At 38.1% G+C, this 20,395-nt stretch overlaps 1 protein-coding gene across 1 annotated transcript in view; it reads right to left on the bottom strand.

Moving 5' to 3' along the window:
- Window positions 1–20,395, bottom strand: part of GPC6 (glypican 6) — a 987,303-nt gene that overhangs the window by 304,414 nt on the left and 662,494 nt on the right. The window contains exon 4 of the mRNA XM_054586472.1: window positions 16,842–17,007. Within this exon, the coding sequence (XP_054442447.1) occupies window positions 16,842–17,007 (166 nt within the window). The remainder of the gene's footprint in view (window positions 1–16,841; window positions 17,008–20,395) is intronic.

The raw sequence follows: 20,395 nt of genomic DNA, 5'->3' as shown, positions 1-20,395 counted from the left end.
CAGTGACTGAATAAAATGATGCAAAAGAACGTACTGCCGTGAATGAACATCGTTAATTAACGTTACCCACAGGGATCCTCCGCTGAGCTTTACCGGGCCTGCAGAAGTTTTGCTCGAGAAGATGTGAGCTTGGCGAGGGTAGAGGGTGTGTCTCAGGGGAGCGCTGTGCTCTTGAAACACAGCCGGGTTTCAGCACAGGAACCCGGCGTGCTGGAGGCCACGGGTTCCTACACAGCTAACAAGTGGCCGAGTTGAGGCTCTACCTTAGGTCATTCTAGAACCAAAATGCATGACCTTTCCCCTTTATCCTGCTCTCTACCGCTTTTAAATACTTGTCACAGTGTTCCACAATGAACTCATTTCATTTCCCAAATGAGTTCTACCTATTTCCAAATTTAGAAAAAGTTTTACATTTTTTTGCTTAATTTTAAGCCAGTTACCCTAAAATGAATATTTTTAGGTTTCTCTTATCTACCAGATGAACAAGAGGAAGAATGATGTCTGCAAACACTTAGCATCTATTTCATTTTTTTTTAATTAAAAGAAAACCTTATGGTTTTAAGTTTTAGAAAACTAAATTATACATATGTTAGCAAAACATTTACATTAGGGATGTCCATTTAACCAGCAATTTTCTAGTTCCCAAAATATTTATTTTCAATATCCTGTTTGCTATTTATGGCCTATCTACTCTATTTGAAATCTGTTCAATTTATACAGCCAGCAAATTACTTTTCCATAATTGCAGTAATTACAGTTTTCTTCATATGCTTAAACTTATTTCCCAGAATTCTACTACAGGAAAGCATTTGTGATAAAGTCCAGATATATTATGAGAGTTTAGGAAACAATAAAACTGTTTTCCTGACATTCAAAAATATTACTTAAAGATAAGTCTTCCCTATTAATAAGAGGTTATTCATAAATTAACACAAAACTTACTCGTATTTAATCCTGTAGGAAGTTTTTTGAATTATCTTTGTAAAGATATCCTAGCAAAGAAAAAAATTCTCAAGTGACACTCATGGTGAGTGAAAAAAGTTGTTAATTTACTCAAACAATATCAAAATGATAAAAGAAAAGTATTAAAAGAATATAATTTAAAAAAAATTTTAAAACTTATTTAACAGCTAGTATACCCAGATCATTATCTATATGCTGAAAAAAATAAGAGGCCATACCCAACCTCACAGAGCCTACCTCAGGTTGGGATGGAAGGATACATATATGCATTAAGTTGTGAATCATTGACAAGACAATTTAATAACTGCAAATCGTAGCACAGGCTAGTTCCAACTGTTGAGGTCAAGTTAATATTTTGGGAGGAAGGAAGAAGTAGTTGAAGAAGAAAGTCTTTCACACATGAGCTGGATCTTGAAGGTTATAAGGGGCAGAGATTAACAACAGGATGAAAAAAAGGTTTTCTAGGTAGTGAACAAGCGATGAGGGTCTAGAATAAAGTAACAGTTATGAAAGGGCCAAAGAGAAAGGAAATAAAAGGAGCATTTGAGATCTTGTTTCTGTAATGTTGTCAGCCTAGCTCAAATAACTCATAAAATTCAAAAGGAAAAAAAAGTGAATTAGTCTACTGTCATCTAAGAGATGGACAAAAACAAAGTATAATGTTCTGTCAGGCGGGCTGTGGGGAAGCAGGCACTATTAGCACTTACGGCCGGAGAGGGTGCAGCCTGGGGCAAGCTGTCAGGAGGAAGATTGGGCCAGACCTAATTTTCACACGTGCCTAATAAACCCACACACGCACTTACATTTTGACTAAGCAATCCTGCTTCCTGAAATCTACTCTGACTATATACCTCCACAATCACATATGCACTAAGGCAACCATTTTAGTAGTATTTGCTATAGTAAAATGTTGGAAACAATACTGATAAGCTAGGGTATATCCTCACAATGGAGTACTATGCAGCTGCAATAAAAAAGAATGAAGTAGATCTCTGTGAACTGATCTGGAATGATTTCCACAATTAAGTAAAAGCAGGAAAGTGCAATAGAGTATAGCATGCTACCCTTCACGTAAGAAAAAAAAAAGATAGAAGACACATAATTTGCTCAGAAAGGAAAAACCAGAAACCAAACAGATAGAGCAACCTACTTAGATGGTGGGTAGAAATGGGATGAAAAGAATGGGGAAAAAGTCATGAGTTTGTATGAATAAGGAAGAGGTGAACTGTTACTTCTATAGGTAGCACCACTCAATTGTTAATTTCCAAGAGACAGAGCTCTCCTGATTTTATTTCAGATTATAACTTCTTTTTATAGTTTTTTGACTTAGAACTATAGTAAGGTTTCACTCCCAAATAAACTAATAATTAAAATCAGGGATGTAAGAAAACTTAAAATGAAATACATACAATAACAAGTAAATCTAATTTTATTACCAGTTAATAATAAAACCACTTTAAAGAAGACAGGAAAGAAATAAAGAATCTAAGTATCCTTGAAAAACTGTTATTTTGACTGGATTCTATAAAGACAAAAAGAAGTGTATACAAATAGTAGTGTACTCTAGCTAGTAAATATGTTTCTTAAAGGGGTGTGGGTTAGTGACTGTAACATGTATATACTAGGATTGAACAAATACATTAATATAATGAAGACCACGAGAACCAGGTTTCTCACTTTTGGAGAAAGAAGTTACAAATAAGGGAAGAGTAAAGGCTGGAATGAACTCTATGGTGTTGAACTGGAATCAGTGTCAATACCTATAATTTCCTAGCTTTGTTTGCAGAGACAGTTTAATAGCAGTGACACTCCCATCGCCACGAGCACATCCAGTGCCCAGATCTGGGTTTCTAACACCATCCTCTGTCCTTGAAGAAGAGATGATTCCAGGGCTGAGGAGGGAACACACAACAATATCCTGGAATATTTTGCAGTAGCGAAAATGAGGAAGTGCTCAAAAAAGGATGGGGAACATCTGAAAAGGTGTTCCCAATATATAAACCCGAAGCAATTTGCCCAATAAATAACATTACGAGATTATACCCACAGACTAAAATAAATATCCATGAGTCTGTAGTGATATCAACAAATTATTGGTTCAATAAGTAGTTGGGATAGGAAAAACAAAAACAAAAACAAACCCAAGTTGGTAGGGAGGAGGATTCCATTAATATATTTAGAAAGGAGGGAAATACAGAAATCACCATTATGCAAATAATGTAGGCAAGATCCCCTTATGGATGTTAACAAGCATTACTGGCCAAATTTTGAGGAGAATCAGGGTAGTAGCACAGACTTCAAGTATTTTCCTTAAAATATGTATTAATAGAGGGGAAAAGAGTAGATACTGCATGAACACCTTAACGTGATATATGAGAAAGACACAGCATCATCTGTGTGGTATTCTTGTGAAATGTGTAACCTTAACCTAATCGTGGGAGAACACCCAACAGATCCAAATTGAGAGACACACTGCACAATGAATGACTAGTTCTCCTCCAAAGTGTCAAGGTCATAACAGTTAAGGAAAGTTGAGAGACTGTCACAGATTGAAGGAGACTAAAGAGACACAGCGTCTAAATGCACGTGGGATCCCAGACTGGATCCTGAAACATGAAGATGTTCAACTAGTGAAACTGGGTTGAGGTCTCTAGTTTAGTTGATAATATTGTATCAGTGTTATTCTCCTGGTTTTGCTGATTGTACTATGATTATGTCTGTTATGTTGTGGACATTAAGATGAATAATGAGTATATGGAAACTCTACTATTTCTGCAACTTTTCTGTAAGTTGAAACAATTTCAAAATAAATGTTAAAAAATAATTTGCATTCAAGCAGATGAAGACCGGAGATTAACCATATGTAGAGCAGTTTCTTTACATTAGCCCCTGTGCTATGAAGCCCATACATCAAGCTTGAGGCATAGATATATATCATTTGTATTTGATATGTATTTGATATGAACAAATACATACATAATGTATTTGTGCAATCCTGGTAAGAAAGAGTCCTCTGATTTGGAATTTTATTCATGTTGGGAAGGGCATGGCTAAAGTGTCTCTTTAAATGATCAACAAAAAGATTGTGTAGGCTCAGGAAAATATTAGGATATTTAAATGAAATAGAAAAACACTCTAAGCAAAACTGACATACTGAATATGACTCATTCTTATTTTTTATAATATGAAGATATGATACATGCTAGTGCCTGGAGGGCAGTGGGCGCTCAATAAATATTCAAGCCTAAATCTTAAAACCAGTGGCCAAATGCCTCCTGGCAGGCAATACTTTGGTGCTGCTGTCCTTATTCTCTTAGTGAGCCCAGATCACTGCATTTTCCCTCTATACATGGGGACAGAGTTATCAGGAATGGTCACAGGTACTTTCCAAAACTGCCACGGTAGCTCCTACATGACTGTTTTCCTGCTAGATTAAGAGGTTTCAGGTTAACGAATCTGATTTTCATCTTGTAATCAATTTGTTGAATAAGGCTTTACACTTTATCATTTTGTATTTCCAAACTATTAATTTCTGCATCTTAAAAACTGCCTGGAGGTAACTTAAAATTAAACTTTTCATGTTTTACACTTTAAAGGTTGATTTATCATGTTTGTGATGAACTCAAAGCAATTGGATGCCCAGTGACCGCAGACACATGTGGGCAGGAATCAGTGTATGACACAGCAGAATTAGAGGGATTCAAAAAAAATTCCTGAGGCACTCCAGAGGGATGGAATTTAATATCTGTCCGTTCCACATGGAAATTAAATGCATCCTGAAACTAACCTCTCCAAATCAAATGGAAGGGAAACGTTACAACAATTCAACACAGATCATTGTCAGATTTCTAAAAAAAAAAAAAAAAAAAAGCTGCATTGCTACTATTAAACTCTTTCAAATGTCAATCGCAAAACCCAGGACTCCCATGTGGGTGGAGAAAAATAAATGTAAATCCTCCCCAAGTGACTGGAAGCCTGGATGTAACCCACAGGCACGACCTGTGATGCAAGCCACATGTGGCAACCTCCAATTATTGTTCTCCGGCTCGACCTTGCTTCTTGCTTTGTTCTGGCAGCTTTCCAAAGAGGGACAGGGGGTTTTAGGGCATTTTCTGGGGTTACAAATCAAATAATATTTCATGGTTTTCACTTTTAATGGGCTAAGCAGAAGGCATTTGACAAAAGTCACTACAGAGGTTTGGAGAGATAATTTATACTCTAGGGGCGTTCTTAGACTAGTAACTTGGCACTATGGGATTTAAAAACAAACAAATAAACAAGCAAATCCAGAAAACAACAGTCGAGAAAAACCCTTCCTTGCTCCTTCTAGTGTTGAACTGCAAAAGCTGCACCATGTATGTTTGTCTTGCTCCTTGGGGACACTCCATGTTCAGAAACGAATGAATAGATTACATTGGTCCTTCGTGTTGAGTTCTCAGTGGTGACAACTGAGCCATGGGGCAGGCAATGAAGTCAGAAGCTGCTTTCTGATCCGTGGCATTTTTGCCAGTAAAGAAAATGAATGACCTTGGGACAATCTTATTTTTTACTTTTTGTAAAATTAACAAATTTCATGCCTCCCCTGAAAATTCAGAACTTGACAGTGGCCAGGAATGAATAGTTACCCTAGATTTTGTGAGTTGAGGTCTGTAAAAGCCAAAGCCAATAGAAAATACACTTCCTCTTGGATTGACTGCAATTACAAAACGTCAGGGTGTTTGATAAATATGACCATCAAGGGGTTCCTGAATCATGAGAAGATAGATGGCAGGGAGAACCAAGGCATGTCTCTGTTGAATCATTATGTTCAAGCAGGCTCATATTTTGTACAGTTGACATTCTAACTACACTTAATTAAAGAGGTTGGGGAGTATAGATATAGGCTCATTCTGAGAATACATTATTGATGAGCATGCTGTTAAATGTTTAACATTTAGGCATAAAGATAGTATCAGTTTACAGGGAAGGAACATGCTGGTGCTTGCGTGGTGCCCAGGAAAGGGGATTCTGGGCACAATCTGTTGGCATTGACCATGAACGTTGGCCATGGAACTCTCTGGGCTGTGGAAACCTCCAGTAGTTCCTGGCATTCCGGTTCTGTTCTAAGAACATAAAACATTACTATTTTCAACACCCAATTGGACATTCCCATTTTTGGTACCCCTGGTCTTCACACCCAACAAACACTAAATGGATTAAAGAAATCCAAGTTTGCCACACCCCCAAACTGGCTTCTCCATTTGCTGACAGCACCATCTTTTTTTGCGTGCTCATATCTCAGTGTTGGCTGATGTTTCCTTCTTTGCCCTTACATTTTGTTGCCTATATGTAGGCATGAAGCCTTTTAAATTTTTATTTCCTGCCCTATCATTAGTTAGTACTGTCTTCCTTTCTCCTTCCATTCCATGCTCAGACGACCTCTCCAGTTTTGCTATCATTGGTCTCATCTTTCTGAGTCCATTTTTTGCTTGTCTGCCAGATTGCTATTTACATTCCCGCCATTCCCTGGATTATAATGTCCTGTGACATATCATTGCCTCCAAGACAAAAGAAAGTCAAGTGTTTGGCCTGACTTTCAAAGCTTCAACAGCCCAATCCTGACCAATCTTACCCCCTGGTACGTGCAGGCAAGTATGTCTATTTTAGCCTGGTTGGTTTCTTCAAATTACATCATGCTTATTCTTCCCTTTATATTGCTATTTTCAAACTAGCCACCACTTATACCAGACAAACTAGCCACATTTTAAGTACTTGTCAGTCACGTGTGACTAACTTTAAATAATTAAAGTTAAATAAAGTAAAAATTAATTCAGTTGATCAGTCTCTCTAGACATATATCAAGTATTTAATGACCACACGTGGCTAGTGGCTACTGTGCCGGACAGCACAGGCATGGAACACCTCCTTCGTTGCGGAAATTCTATTGCACAGGGCTGGCGATATCAAATTTTCAGTTTCCCTCAATAGACCCATCCATCCATGGAGCCAGAGACTAAGAATCACTTCCTAAGCACTCAGTAGTTCATTTGTGCAGTGGTTAACAACCTGAGATCTGAGGCTAGATCTACGGCTTTATACAGGTCGTTTGACTTATCTCCTCTCAGTTTTCCCATCTGTACAATGGGGATCATAATACTATTTAATAGGGTTGTTGGGAGAAGCAAAAGTGTGAAGTAATTACAACATTGCCTGGTATAAAGCAGGTATCCGGTAAATGTTAGCTATCATCACTATGTATGTAATATTCTCCAAATGGAACTCAGAGGCATAGGTATAGGGTAATAAATATCCTTACAACTCTTTTAGGCTTAGAATTTGGATACTATGCTTGTGAATAGCAAGACATTTAAACCTTCTCTCATGGACAACTCGAGAAGGATATACCTGGATCTTCAACCAGTAATGGATGGCATTAGGCACATATTAAATTGAATCTACAAGAACTTTTCAAATATTTTATATTCAGACTCAGTGATTCAATTGAAAGGCTGATTACTGAGGAGATGCATGTATTTTACTTTGTGGAGTCACTGTCTAAAAGTCAGCTCCTGTGCACGATCCACATCCTCAAAGGACATTTTGTAGTGGTGTTTGTAGAATTATTCCTGAGCAGCCCTCTTAGGACTATCGATGATTCCATTCTCCCATCTGGGTGGGAATTACACAGCAATTTTTGGACTATGGAATACATTTCTGTGATTATGTTAACACAGAAGAGCGTGGAACACTGAACTATTTGAAAGACAAGAAACTAATCTAACAACCACCAGGGACACCGAATTTAGAAAACCAGGAGACACATACACAAGTGACAACATCAAAGGCTCCGAACAGCCATCACCAGCTGACTGCTGGAAACTTTGAAAATCCTCTCCTCGAAGTTAACGAAGTCTCTTACAGAAGAGTAGACCTGCTTCCTCAGGGAGAACTGACTCCTTCAAGCTGGTGTGAACCTACTGGGCTGAGTTAGGACAGGGGTCACTCTCTGAGTCAGTCAACCTGAGAACCACATCAGCTCTGGCCGATCAATGGGGCCAGCATTGCTCTTCCAAAATTCTCTTCTGTCTACCGCCTTATTCCTTTCACCTGCTATGAGTCTTAGGGCTCTCATGAAATAAGTTAATTTCTTGAGCATTGAAATTTCAGTGGTAAATACTGACCTTTTTTTTTTTTAACATTTAATTATCACTATTATCTTTCTAGACTATCCTTATACCTTAAAAAATAAAAATGTGCTGCATATAGATACATCTCTTCTTGAGGGTAATGTCATATATTCAATGACTTATTTTTCATTGCCATTTCTAATTTTTACTTCTTCACAGGTTATAATAAAGCAAATTCTTAGCATAGCAAATTATTTAAATCCACACAAACAAAAAAATCAAGGACATGTCTTTTTTATGTGGGATTTAAACACAAGCTGTTATTTGAAGGACAAGGAATATTTCAAGCTCTATTTTAATTTAAATTCTGTCCTGGCTATCTTACCAAGTATCTGTAGACATAATATTCTTAAATGAGTTATAAGCTCCAGGGTTCTCATATAGCATGAAGGTTCTCAAAATTTTAAATTCTGCCCAAGGACATTAATGCCCATTTCCCTTTCAGAGTAAGCAATGAAAACATGCCTTTAACCCTCAGAATAATTCTCGGGCCCACCTCTCCTAACCTGGCTTCCACCCCTGTTTACTTCGAGGGTTGTTCATTAATAAACAAGTCACAAAGACAGTATGATGAAGAGGGTGAAAGTCTACAAGACTCTTATAATATTAAAGAAACAAGCTTGAGGAAAATGAAAACATTTCAAAAACGGCTCAAACATAAAGACATGATTAGCACTTCTCCTCTTGAGCTAATCATGGATTAAAGGAGCATTTAGAGCAATTGGAAGATCCGTCTATATATAGATTTACTTATCCATATAATTCTATGTATATGTAAATGCTACATTTATGGGAAAGAAGTCTATGTACTTCCATAACACTACTATTTTTAAGGCATTTCAATAAAATGCTAAATGTCACACAAGAATTTATTATTGGCGTTAAAAATAAAGATTTTATTTTGGCTGTTAATCAGGACTTTGAGAATGATCTAAATGCCCCAGGAGGGTTCCCCACCCCACCCCATTCTATTCTATCAGTCAGAAGGACTTTTATTTGTGATGGCCCTGGGACTTGTTATAAGTTTGCTATTTGTGCAAAGCTGTGTGGTTCAGTGTTTTCTTTAACAATCCACTTGCTTGGCTCTCTTTGTATTTCTTAGTTTCTAGTTTCTGCAACCATTTCTTCATCAGTTTCTTCTTATCTCCTCAAATGGGAATTGCTAAGAATGTCATTAGGTTAATGTTGATAGTGTTTGATTTTTACCAGGGATTCTTGGGTCTTTTGGAGTCTATTTAATTCCATTGTAAAGAATCATCAAATATTTTCTCTAGGCATGTCAAAAGCCAGACATTCTGTGTTACCTCTTGAACTTAAACATGACAGTGAAAACTATCACAGGTTAATAAACTCAGATGTTAATTAGTGAAGATAAGCACATTGTGATATAATTATCAAATTAAACCATTTTTCTAGAGAAAACATTGAAACTCGAGTGTAAACTAAAAGCAAAATGCAAAACCCCCAAGACAAAGGGAATTCTCCAGCCTCCTTGAATCATTTTGACATGCTCTGCTTTCTCTTGGTAAACTAAATCCTTTTGTTGCTAGTTCTCCTTGAAATTGGAGAGCTTGGAAAGGTTTAAGGGGTATTTCAGTGAACTTCCTGTTATAAAGGGAACATCTTTTATCCTAAAGGATGTTATACTTGCAAAAATAGGAATGCTTCATTACAAGCCATTGGTTGGTGTCACATTATATTGTAACATAAATTCCAATTTGAAAATCTGGTTTAGAATGTCATATCTGTAGTCATCAGTAAATAGGAAATGGATTCACTACCATTATGTTGAATATGTGGAAACTGGATGAACAAGAGTTGGCATTGGGGGTGAAGGGAACACACATACAGGCACCTTGAAATGGCTACTTGGCCGTTACACCAAGTAATTTTAGGTTTGATGTGCTTTGCCTGTTTTGATCCATGGGAAAATCTCCTTGATTCAGAATAGAAATTGCAATCCCATTAATTCCTTTTGTTGCCTCAAGACCAGCATTAGTAAGTGTTCAGAGGTTAAGCAACGCCTGCTACTCTGTGTTTGCTGAATGGCCTCATTCACTATACCACTCCTAAGGCATTAACTATTGTGCCACATAAAAACACTTTCATATATGCAAAGTTCAGTAGTGAACCATTTTCTAAATGTAGGAAATTGATAAAAATGCTGCCCATGAAAGGTTGCTGGGTATCAGCCAACTGTTTTCTTTCTTTTTTTTTCTCAGCAAGTTGTTAGCATGACCTACGCATTTTGCCAGCATTACGAGAGAACACAGCATATGATAAATGGCTATGAGAAATGAGAAATATTGAATCAATGACTCTAAAAGAAAAGCAGAGGTTTCAGTGGGTAGGATAAGATTTCAACTGATAGAAAATAAAGTGTTTTCATTTTTTAAAAAAAAAATCTTGGTGCTTTTAGGAAAGTATGTGGGCAAAAGCAAATTCTGTAGCCAACAGTGAAATCAGATTCTAAAATAATTGCTTTGGCTTTTGTTCCTAAGTTTAAGAACTGTGTTTCTGGTCTATATTATTGACTAGGCTCTTGTCTTATACAAAGCAGAGATGGAGAAACCTTGAAAGCTTGCTGCTAAGTACAGTTCTTGAATTTCTCTTTTCCTTTGGTTGTAAAGAAACAATTTTCTACATTTAGGGCCTAGAGGTTTTTGAAACATGGCATTTCAGGATATATCAGCCAGTTATAGCATATTTACTACAAAATTCTTTGTAACTAAACATTTCTTATCAGATTTATAATAGCATTTCCTGATTTAGAGGGTCTTTGAAATAGGAGTGCCTTATACAAATGCTTGAAAGAGTCCCTTGTGTTTCTTTTATATACTTTTGAAATGCAACGTCACACAGTCCTGTACATTATAAAAAAGAGAATGTGAGTTTATTTACTAGAAGCAATAAATATTTATCTAGCAACATTTACCCCAAGCACAAAGTTGTGAGTACACTGAAGACCTAGAAGATAAACAACTTTCGCAGGTCCTAGGAACGTCATTCGTGCACCAAAGTAGTAATTTCTTGTTCCACACCCACAGCACTAGTACCTCGACTGACCTAACACAGCTTCCTTGCGGCCAACTCTAATTTACAACTTGATAGCAGTCCTCACAAGGAAAGAACCAGCTTCATAATCTGATTTGTTTCTGCCATCCCTGCACTCACAGAGTCCATTAACAACAGGGATATGTGCTTTTCCAATTACTGAATTAGTCATAGTGCCCTTAATAGAGTAAGCTCACAAAGTAAAATAAAATAGCCTCTTCCTGTATTCCTTTCCATTTCTCTGTCTGCTTGTTCCCATTTAGTCCATTCAAAGAACATATATAGAGCCCTGTACTCAGCAGGCAAGGCCTTATCTCTTCTACCCCCAGGCTTAAAACTGAGCAAGGTCCGCACCAGGCACTCAGCTGGATTAACGAATAAGCGAGAGGATGAATGAATGGATAGAACTATATTGCCTCATGGCATGGAACAGACGTAGTGCCCACCTTCATATTTGATGTTCCATACGAGTGTTCTGTCATTGGGCTGTCTTGAGACATAATAATTGGCTAGTTTAAAAGGAGAGAGAAAGTCCAGAAAGTTCGATACCACTGCTTTGTCTGATCTATGATTGTCCAAGGCTTAAATTAAAAATACAAGCCTCTATGCTGGCTCACCCCCTCGTGGCAATTGGAGGACATTTATAGATCAAAGAACTCAAGGTTTCCTTGATGAAAATTAATATAAATTTCCGAAATCTTACCAGACAGAGTCAGTGGCAGCGGTAATGGTGAGACTTGATCATAAAATGTGTCAAAAATGAAACGAATATACATTTAAAAGCCATGACAGATCATGAAACTGTCACAGAACTTGCAAATATTTGGGGCCTATATTGTAAAAATTACATCTATTACTGCTATTTGACATCAATTATATTTGACAGCACTAATTCAGTGCAGTCTTGTTTCCTGTTCTTCCCGGGCCCTGCAAATGAGGTTAACTCTTCCTCCTGAGCAGACACTTAGTTTCCTGTGTTTCTATTTTCCTAACACTTTATTACAGTTGATTATAATTAATTTAACTACATGAAATTCTCCAAGAGCATAAAAGGTATGTGTCTAGCTTACTCAGTATAGTGATTTGAATTAACATATGAAGGTTATTAGTGTCTAACTAACTGGGATAGCCTAAAATATTAGGCTACAAGGTTGGACAAAAACATCTTCAGGTCTCACTTTTATGGAACTATAGAGAGACTTTTGCCTCCTCTTGCAGTAATAAGCATCCTATCAGATGCCAATAATAAAAAATATTGCAGAACAAAATAGGATCCCTGCCTTTGGTCTCACATTTGCTTTTCCACACCCACAACCTCTTTTTTTCCTCCCTCTGGTTCTCACAGTCTATAAAGTCATAGAAGATACCAGATGTTTGGAGGAGCCTGTCCCACATGTCCTAGATTTTTAAACTAGAAGCAAGATTTATTATAGCTACATAAATGTAATTTCAGCCTTAACAAGGCCCCTTGTCAAATAGAACAATTCTTATCCACAGAGGGTTAGCATCAGGACCAAACACTCGAAATAACCACAGGATATTAATGAAACAAGAAATTTTGCCCACAAACTGTTTCCCTCTAGGAAACTTTAATTCACATGAATTTTTCAAGACAACCCCTTTGCATTCAGGCAACATTCTAAAGTGAGGCTGAAATGAGTTGTGCATGGATTTATAGCAACCCCCGGGCTAAGTGCCTAAGCGGAGACGGGCAATGCCTCTAATTACAATCTTGTCCTACTGCGTAGGTTCTGAAAGAACAGGCGGCTAGAAGCCACTCTCGTGTTCCTTCCTCGCGTAGGGGGGCTGCGCAGCACGCCCGCTTGTTTAGGTGCAGAAGTCCAAGTGCAAGTGGAAGCCGGGCTGTGCTTTTGCTGGGGAACCCCATGTTCTCCCCAAGAGCCGCTGGGCGTTCCGGCGGAGGTGAACGGAGACTTTTCAGCTACTCTGAAATGGGTCCACACCGTCCTCAAAGCTATCAGCAACTTTTGTTTTTGAAGGCACCTTACCTAAGAGGTGAAGAGTTATTCCCTTTTCCTATGACAGTTGCTTGATAAGTGTTCTGGGTGCTGTCTGTGTGCAGTGCATGGAGTTAAACTTCCTACAGGAGGACTCTGAAAATGCATCCCTTAGGAAGTTTAGCTCCATGCCCTGCACACAGCTAGCGACCCCCAAATTTGTATCTAGTAACTACTGTAGGAAGGAGGAATAACTTCACAAATGCATTCCTTTATTAACCAATGTAACCCCAATACATTTAATTTAAAAAAATAATAAAAAATAAAATAAAGTAAGCAATCAGGGGAGAAAAAACATGCACCCCTAGTAGTTTCCTGATGTTTTTCTCCCTAGGATTAAAAACCCGTACAGAGCCCTGACTGGTGTAACTCAGTGGGTTGGGTGTCATGTTCTCCCAATGGAAAGATTGCCGCCTCGGTTTCCAGCCAGGGCACATGCCTGGGCTGCGGACGAGGTCCCGGGTCTGCGGAGTGTGAGAGGCAATATTTCTCTCACACATCAATGTTTCTCTCTCTCTCTCTTTCTCCCTCCCTTCCCCTCTCTCCAAAAATAAATAAATAATTTTTTTTTTTAAAAAAAAAAACAACTTTCAGAACCTCAGAAGTAAATGGAATACCACTGGGGTTTTTACTTGAACACTTAAAACATTTCATTTTATCAGTGAATTGCCTTTCTTTAGACATGACTCAAACACCCGCTGAATCCTAAACAGTTACAAATCACTTTCAATTATTTCATGGCTTTGTAAAGATCATGAGAATGTGCCACCAACTCTATGCCTGTTTTCATTGACAGTTGATTGCATGCCACTGTTAACATTGTTGAGGAGCACATAATAAAGAACAACCTCTAAAATATATAAAATGGAACATGAATGCAGCAGGCTGAGATGGCTCATGCAATTGACAGCAAAAGAAGTGATAGTTCTGATGAAAAGATGCTTTGGAAGCCCAGGAGTGATGGTTGCAGGTGCCAGCCAAAGAGAGGGTTATTATATATAATTTTTGTTGGATTACTGATTTGCTCACTGGTCTTCGCTGATGCATTCATGAACACTGTGACACTGTCATCTTGGATGTGTCTGTGTGGGAAATGGATTTGGCACATTTGACTAATTTCTATGATGCATTTATGAAGTAACTTTTCACATTGGGCGAAGTATTAGCAAGGACATATTTTGCTCTGGCTATCTCTGTTGGTGATCAGTTCTCATTGCCACAGCAAAACCTGAAGAAATAAAACTGGAAGGATTTTTTCAGAGGTCTCTAGCATTAATACATCAAATGAGATAGGGGGAAAATGGGTATGAATATATATTAATGTAGGACTAACTTTCTTTAAAACACTTGGTGGGTTCAACTTTTAGTTTTTCAATCAAATGATTTTCCAGACTTAATTACATATGAAATTCGCATCTAGGAAACCCAACTGACAGAAAGTTTAAGGATTTGTTTTACATCGAAATAGCCAGCCAGCACTGAGGAGAAAAGCCAATTAAGAAGTCACTGTTGCTCTTACAAGCTAAAAAGCTCATATTCTCATTCTTAATCATGTCCTGCTCTAAGTAACAAAATCCACACATCTGCTTTCATCAATAAGTTGCAGACTGAAAAAAGACAATTTAACTGTGCTATGAATTAGGCAGTTTCAACCCAAAAGAATGAATAGTCTTTATGACTTGAAACTGGTTTTTAAAATATGCAAATCTTTTTAGATTTTTTATTAACATTATTTGGGTAGAGTGCTTGCCAAAATTAATCTAAATGTATATTTCAGAAGATCAAGTTCATTCTGATTATATTTTATTCATACTCGCCTCCAAAATCTTAACAAAAAAAAAATACAGCTTTTGAATGAGAAGAGTACCTAAATGATTAACTTTTAAAAAACTCCCTCACTTTTCAAATGAAGTAATCCAAAATCATCCAAACAGATTCTGCCCACCCACTGAAAGGAGAGAGAATAGCATTTCAATTTATTCTCTTCAAAATGATGTCTGAGATTTTGCTAGATGACTTCCCTTTGAATCTACCTGCTCTCACATCTTTTTATAAAACCTCAAAGCCATTTTCTCGGGACTTTCTAAGCAGAATAGTGTGTTGGCCAATGGGTTTCATTGCCAAAGCTGAATACCCATAACCTAAGCCCATCTTTCTTTGCACAGCGGGCTTAAATTTCTCTGTATTTAAACACATCTTCTAGTTCCTTTTCCTGTCTTGCTCAAATCTAAGATGTCAGCAGCCTTTATGCGTGCATTTGGGTTTAGAGGCTTGCATAAATGATGAGGGCCTCTGAGGCTGAGGAATGACACTGTTATTTTGCACCACTCTGCTTGTCACTATGCAATTGCAGTAAATGCAATTGAAAGTACTTTTATTTGAAGGCCATTTGACAGAGGGGAGAGAAAATAGATTTACTCTTTCAAGGCCTGTGTATTTTCCTGAGAGAAGCCTGCCTATAAAATGTGTCCTTTTATCCTTGGGTAGCTATTTGGGAAATATCTTTTGGCAGTGCAACCCCTGAGTGATTTCTGCAACTTAAGATGTGAGGCGTGATTTACAGGCCTGCCCTGACTCGCCCCCACCCCCTCTCCTCCTCCCTTCTAAAGACTGAAAGGCTGATTCATGCTGGTGTGCCCCATGCATTCTGTTCCACAGAACGAGGGAGAAAATTTGCATATTTTAGCAAAAATATTGCGCTATTTTCATCATAGGTGTTTAAGGAAGTTGTTGTTTACTAATATTGAAACAGCACACAAATCACGTTGAACAGCTTAAAACTGGTTTGGATGCCTTAAAGCAGATGGGGATTAATACAACCTTTCAGTTATTTTACAGAGAGAGCACTGCAAACGTGTCCACCCAGTCCTCTAGCTGCCCCCGGAACCAAAGTCTCGCCTCTCCCCACGGAACCAAAGTTTTCAGACATGACCGGAACTTGAACACCGGAACCCATTCAGAAGCTAAGCGTCCATGTCCAGGAGGATCCCTTGCAGAAGACCCTTATCATAAATGCCTGAGTCCCAAGGTCCTCCAGTGAAAAATTGCCCCATCAGCGCCTGTGCCCCAGCCCCGTAAAACCTTCCAATTATCCGCCATTGGTGAGTTTGGGCTTGAAGCAGTACAGCCCCCTGTTCTCCCTGCTTTGTGCTCTGCAAATAAAGCAATTCTCATTTTTCCACAGCAAAACTCAGCGTTCAGGGTTTGGCTCTGCTGTGTTTGTGTTTGGGGGTGGGGAAGGGGACGAAGTCTCCTCCTGCTCCCTTGCAACATCTGTGTGTCCGCGATTCGGTTGAAGTAATACAAATACAAAAGACACAGTACTGTGGATTTCTTTTAGGAGAATCTTTCGAAACACTCACGGAAATTCAACACAGGCCACTTTTATCTCCATCAGAGACATCAGCTAACTCAATACAGCTGCTGGCTTCTACAATCTTTAACAGGACTGTTCCTCACAGTACACAAGTCTTACTTTTCCGAATAAAACGAGAAGAAAAATGCAAAATAATGCTTACACTGTGCTAAACACCGCTGGGTGTCGTGCTCTTAAAAAATGTCTCAGCAAGTCACCATCTCCGAAGCCATGGCAGCCCTGAGCCTGCCACCAGACAGACGGCCGCGCTGAAGCGCTCCTTACCTATGAACAGGTTCCACTCCGTGTCCAGGTCGGCTTGATTGGCCAGGCAGCCCTTCATGACGTTGAGGCAGTAGTTGTTGCAGGGCCTCACGGCGGGGAGCCCGCGGCAGTACGGGCAGTAGAGCATCTTCATGAGGGCACGGATGCAGCCTGGAGTCGGACTGACCTGCGGGTTTATCAAAAAGAAAACAAAGTCCGAAATAAGAAGGATGGGAGGGAGAAAAGGAAGTAGTTCATTCTCTCTCTGTCTCTCTTTTTTTAAATAGATGAAATGGTTCTGGTAAACCTCCGGCAATAGAACAGAGAGTTAAAGGAACCATCAGAACCTGAACCCTTTGTGAGGCTTGATCTTGAAGCCAGTGGTTCCTGTTCAATCCTTCTGTTTGGCATAGTAACAACCAATTTTCTTGAAACGTCTCCATCAACATTTGCTGTCTATGTCACTGTAATTCAGCACCAAAACCTAGACAGTGTTTCACTGCAATAGAACGTGAAATGAGATAATGCATATGAAAGCAATTTGCGAAGTTAAAAGCCCCATAAAAATGTAGGTATTATTAAAATTTAATGTGACACCTTTAGAAAATTTTCCAAGGGGTTATTTGACCCTGTTTCTAAAGGAGGCTGCCAGATACACTTCCTCTGTACATAACTTTTTTAAAAGGATCAATATCAGCTTGTCCGGGATTTCTGATATCCAGACCTGCTTAGAAGCAATGGTGCCGCCAAGGAGCTTTGAAGCTTCGGGCCTCTGAAGCTTTGCAGTTCTGGAACTTTGTGGAAATGGATCCAGTGCTGAATGTGAGGAGTAAGCCTTGCAGTAATTCAGAGGAGGAGTTGATAATGAATCAACTGACAATGAGAATAAGGAGAGCCCCCTGCTCCTTCCTGTGCTGATTCACTGCAAACCAATGAGGCCTTTTTTAGGCTCATTGAAAATTCCGATTTGACTTCAAGTGGAAAGAATACTTAAAAGAGTGTGGACCCCCAACAACATCAACCAAATACTGAAAGCTCTTTTTCATAGATTATACACAAACATTATTGTCAGATTTATTTGGTTGGCTCCATACAGTTTCGGTATGGAAGTGAGGCAAGTACATGCTGCTCTTCTGGTGCAAGTACATGCATGCTCTTCTGGTGCATGTCTGGGCCCACAGGTGACATTTACATGTCTGCACACTCAGATACTGACAAAGCACAACTCCTCTGCAAAGGCAGGGCAATAAAAGGTATTTCTATGGTAAGTGGAAACTTTTGACAGCCATCGCTAATCTCTGCCACCTTATCCTTTACCTTGAAACCTCATGTGAAGTTCTTAATACAAGGCTTTGGTTTTTATAACGTTTTTTTCAACTTTTATGTTGTGTACTGACAAAGTCACTAGTACATTATTTCAGGAAGCATTTATTTATTTAGGTACTGAAAGTTCCAATTATCTTTTTTATTTGTTTGCTTGTTTTATGCTTTCCCCCAAATTTTATGAAAGTTTTCTAACATACAGAAAAGTTCAAAGGTTTTCATAGTGAACACCCATATTCCCACTCCTAGATTCTACATTTGATATTTTCTTACACTTGCTTTTTTATACATCTATCCATCCTTCTATCCATCCCTTAATCCATCTCATTCTTGACTCATTTCATAGTAATATCCTTTCTGATTTTTACTTTTCCTGGTAATTTAATGTTGGCTTTAATAAAGTAGAATGAACATGATTTATGATAGAGAGTGCGTTAGGTACTTCAAATCAAGTAAGTGAAGTAAACTATAATTGGTCTTCTTTCATAAAAATATTTAGAGAATGATTTAATACCATTAATTCTAAAATCAATTTTCCAACAGTAAAAAAAAAAGGGAGAATAAAAGTGAGGACTCTAGCAACTTCCCTTTTGAATATCCATCTGTGCCACCATTGGCATCTTCTCCAGATACACTGTTTTGTTGAAAATGCCAAATCTTATCCAAAATTGAGTACTAGTTTTTAAAAATTTTCTTTTATTTACATCTATTTGAAGCCAGTTACAGGGATAGAGAAAATATTCTGTATTCTCAATGTAGAACCAATGTGGAATTTTGAATACTTACACATTTTACTTATTTGGCATGGTTTTGGTCCTACAAAGCTTTGTCCACAGGATTTTGTTTTCCACAGCCTTCCAATTTCTCTCTAGACCCTGAAGCCTTTCTCCAGAGGCCTACCCTTTTTCATGAGCTGGCTAAGTAATTTCTTCTGTTAACTCTTTTAGATTTTCTGATTTCCTTGCCATTGGTATTATATAATGCTTTCCTTCTTCTCACTCAGTGTCCTAGTTAAACCTGGGGCAGTTGTCAAAATTGGGGGTGCAAATCTGAGATCTCTTGGACAGTGTGGACTCCTTTTCATCATTATACCCTATACCACTCTGTAAAACATGCACATCACTATAAATTATTTTGATTATGATTTAGGTGCTCAATATGTACTTTTTAAATTGGACTCTCTAATTGTGCTTCCCAACTTCTTGGCCACATTGATATTGATGGGGAAAAGAAAGAAGCAGATAGTTGTATACAACTCACATGCAATTGTTGTTACTTTTAAACTTTGTTTTTAAAGGTTATTTATTGCATTAATTCCAAAGCTTTGCTTTTTTACTTTTATTTATTTTTTATTGTATTGGAACAAGTATGATTTTTTCAGTCTGACATTTAAGAAGAGTCTCCAATCAGGGTGGCAACCAACAGAGAAAATTGAACAGACTTAATAACCTAAAAGAACAATGCTGTTCAAGTTAAATGTGGCTCTCTCAGCACTTTTGGAAATGACATCCTTCCTGGTCAAGTAAAGGGTGTTTGAAGAAGAAAATGGAGAGTGGAGGAGGATCAAAGTTGAAGCTTTCATGTTCACAGACCATATTTTTTGAATTGACACAACTGCATGCTTGGATTAAAATTTAAAAAAAATCATCACTTCAAACTGAAGACTTTTAGAAGTAAGTCTCTGAAAAGAAGGTTGTTTAAATGCCAGTTCTGTGAAAGGATAGTTCTCTTTTTAAATGTTTAATAGCACTTTAAAATTGTGTTATACCTACTTGAAAAAGAAATCTTTTTATTTTGAAATCGATATAGACTCACAAGAAGTTGCAAAAATAGTGGAGTCCTGGATGCCCTTCACTCACTTCCCCTCGATGGCAACATCTCATGTAGGTATAGTACAACATCACAAGGAGGCACTTGACATTGGTACATTGCTGCTCACTACTATAGGCCATAGACCTCATTCTGTTCTCATGATTTTTTTCTCCTTGAATTCCTTTGTGAGTATGTGTGTGTGGTTGTATGCACGTACACTTCTATGCAATTTTATCCCGTGTACAGGCTTTCATAATTCTTCCACAATCAAAATACCACCTTTTTCCATCATTAGAAAAGGACCTTCTTAAGCTACCTACCCCCCACTCCTTGTTCTGTCACCTGGCAGTCTGTTGCCACTGATCTCTTTTTCATCTTTATGATTTTGTCCTTTTCAAGAATGTTATTTAAATGGAATCATGTAGTATGGGATCTTTTTA

This window comes from Pteronotus mesoamericanus, unplaced genomic scaffold (assembly GCF_021234165.1).
Source record: "Pteronotus mesoamericanus isolate MK-2021 breed Mesoamerican mustached bat unplaced genomic scaffold, CSHL_Meso_final contig_94, whole genome shotgun sequence".
NCBI classification, from domain to species: Eukaryota; Metazoa; Chordata; class Mammalia; order Chiroptera; family Mormoopidae; genus Pteronotus; species Pteronotus mesoamericanus.
This window is presented reverse-complemented; position numbering and strand designations above follow the sequence as displayed.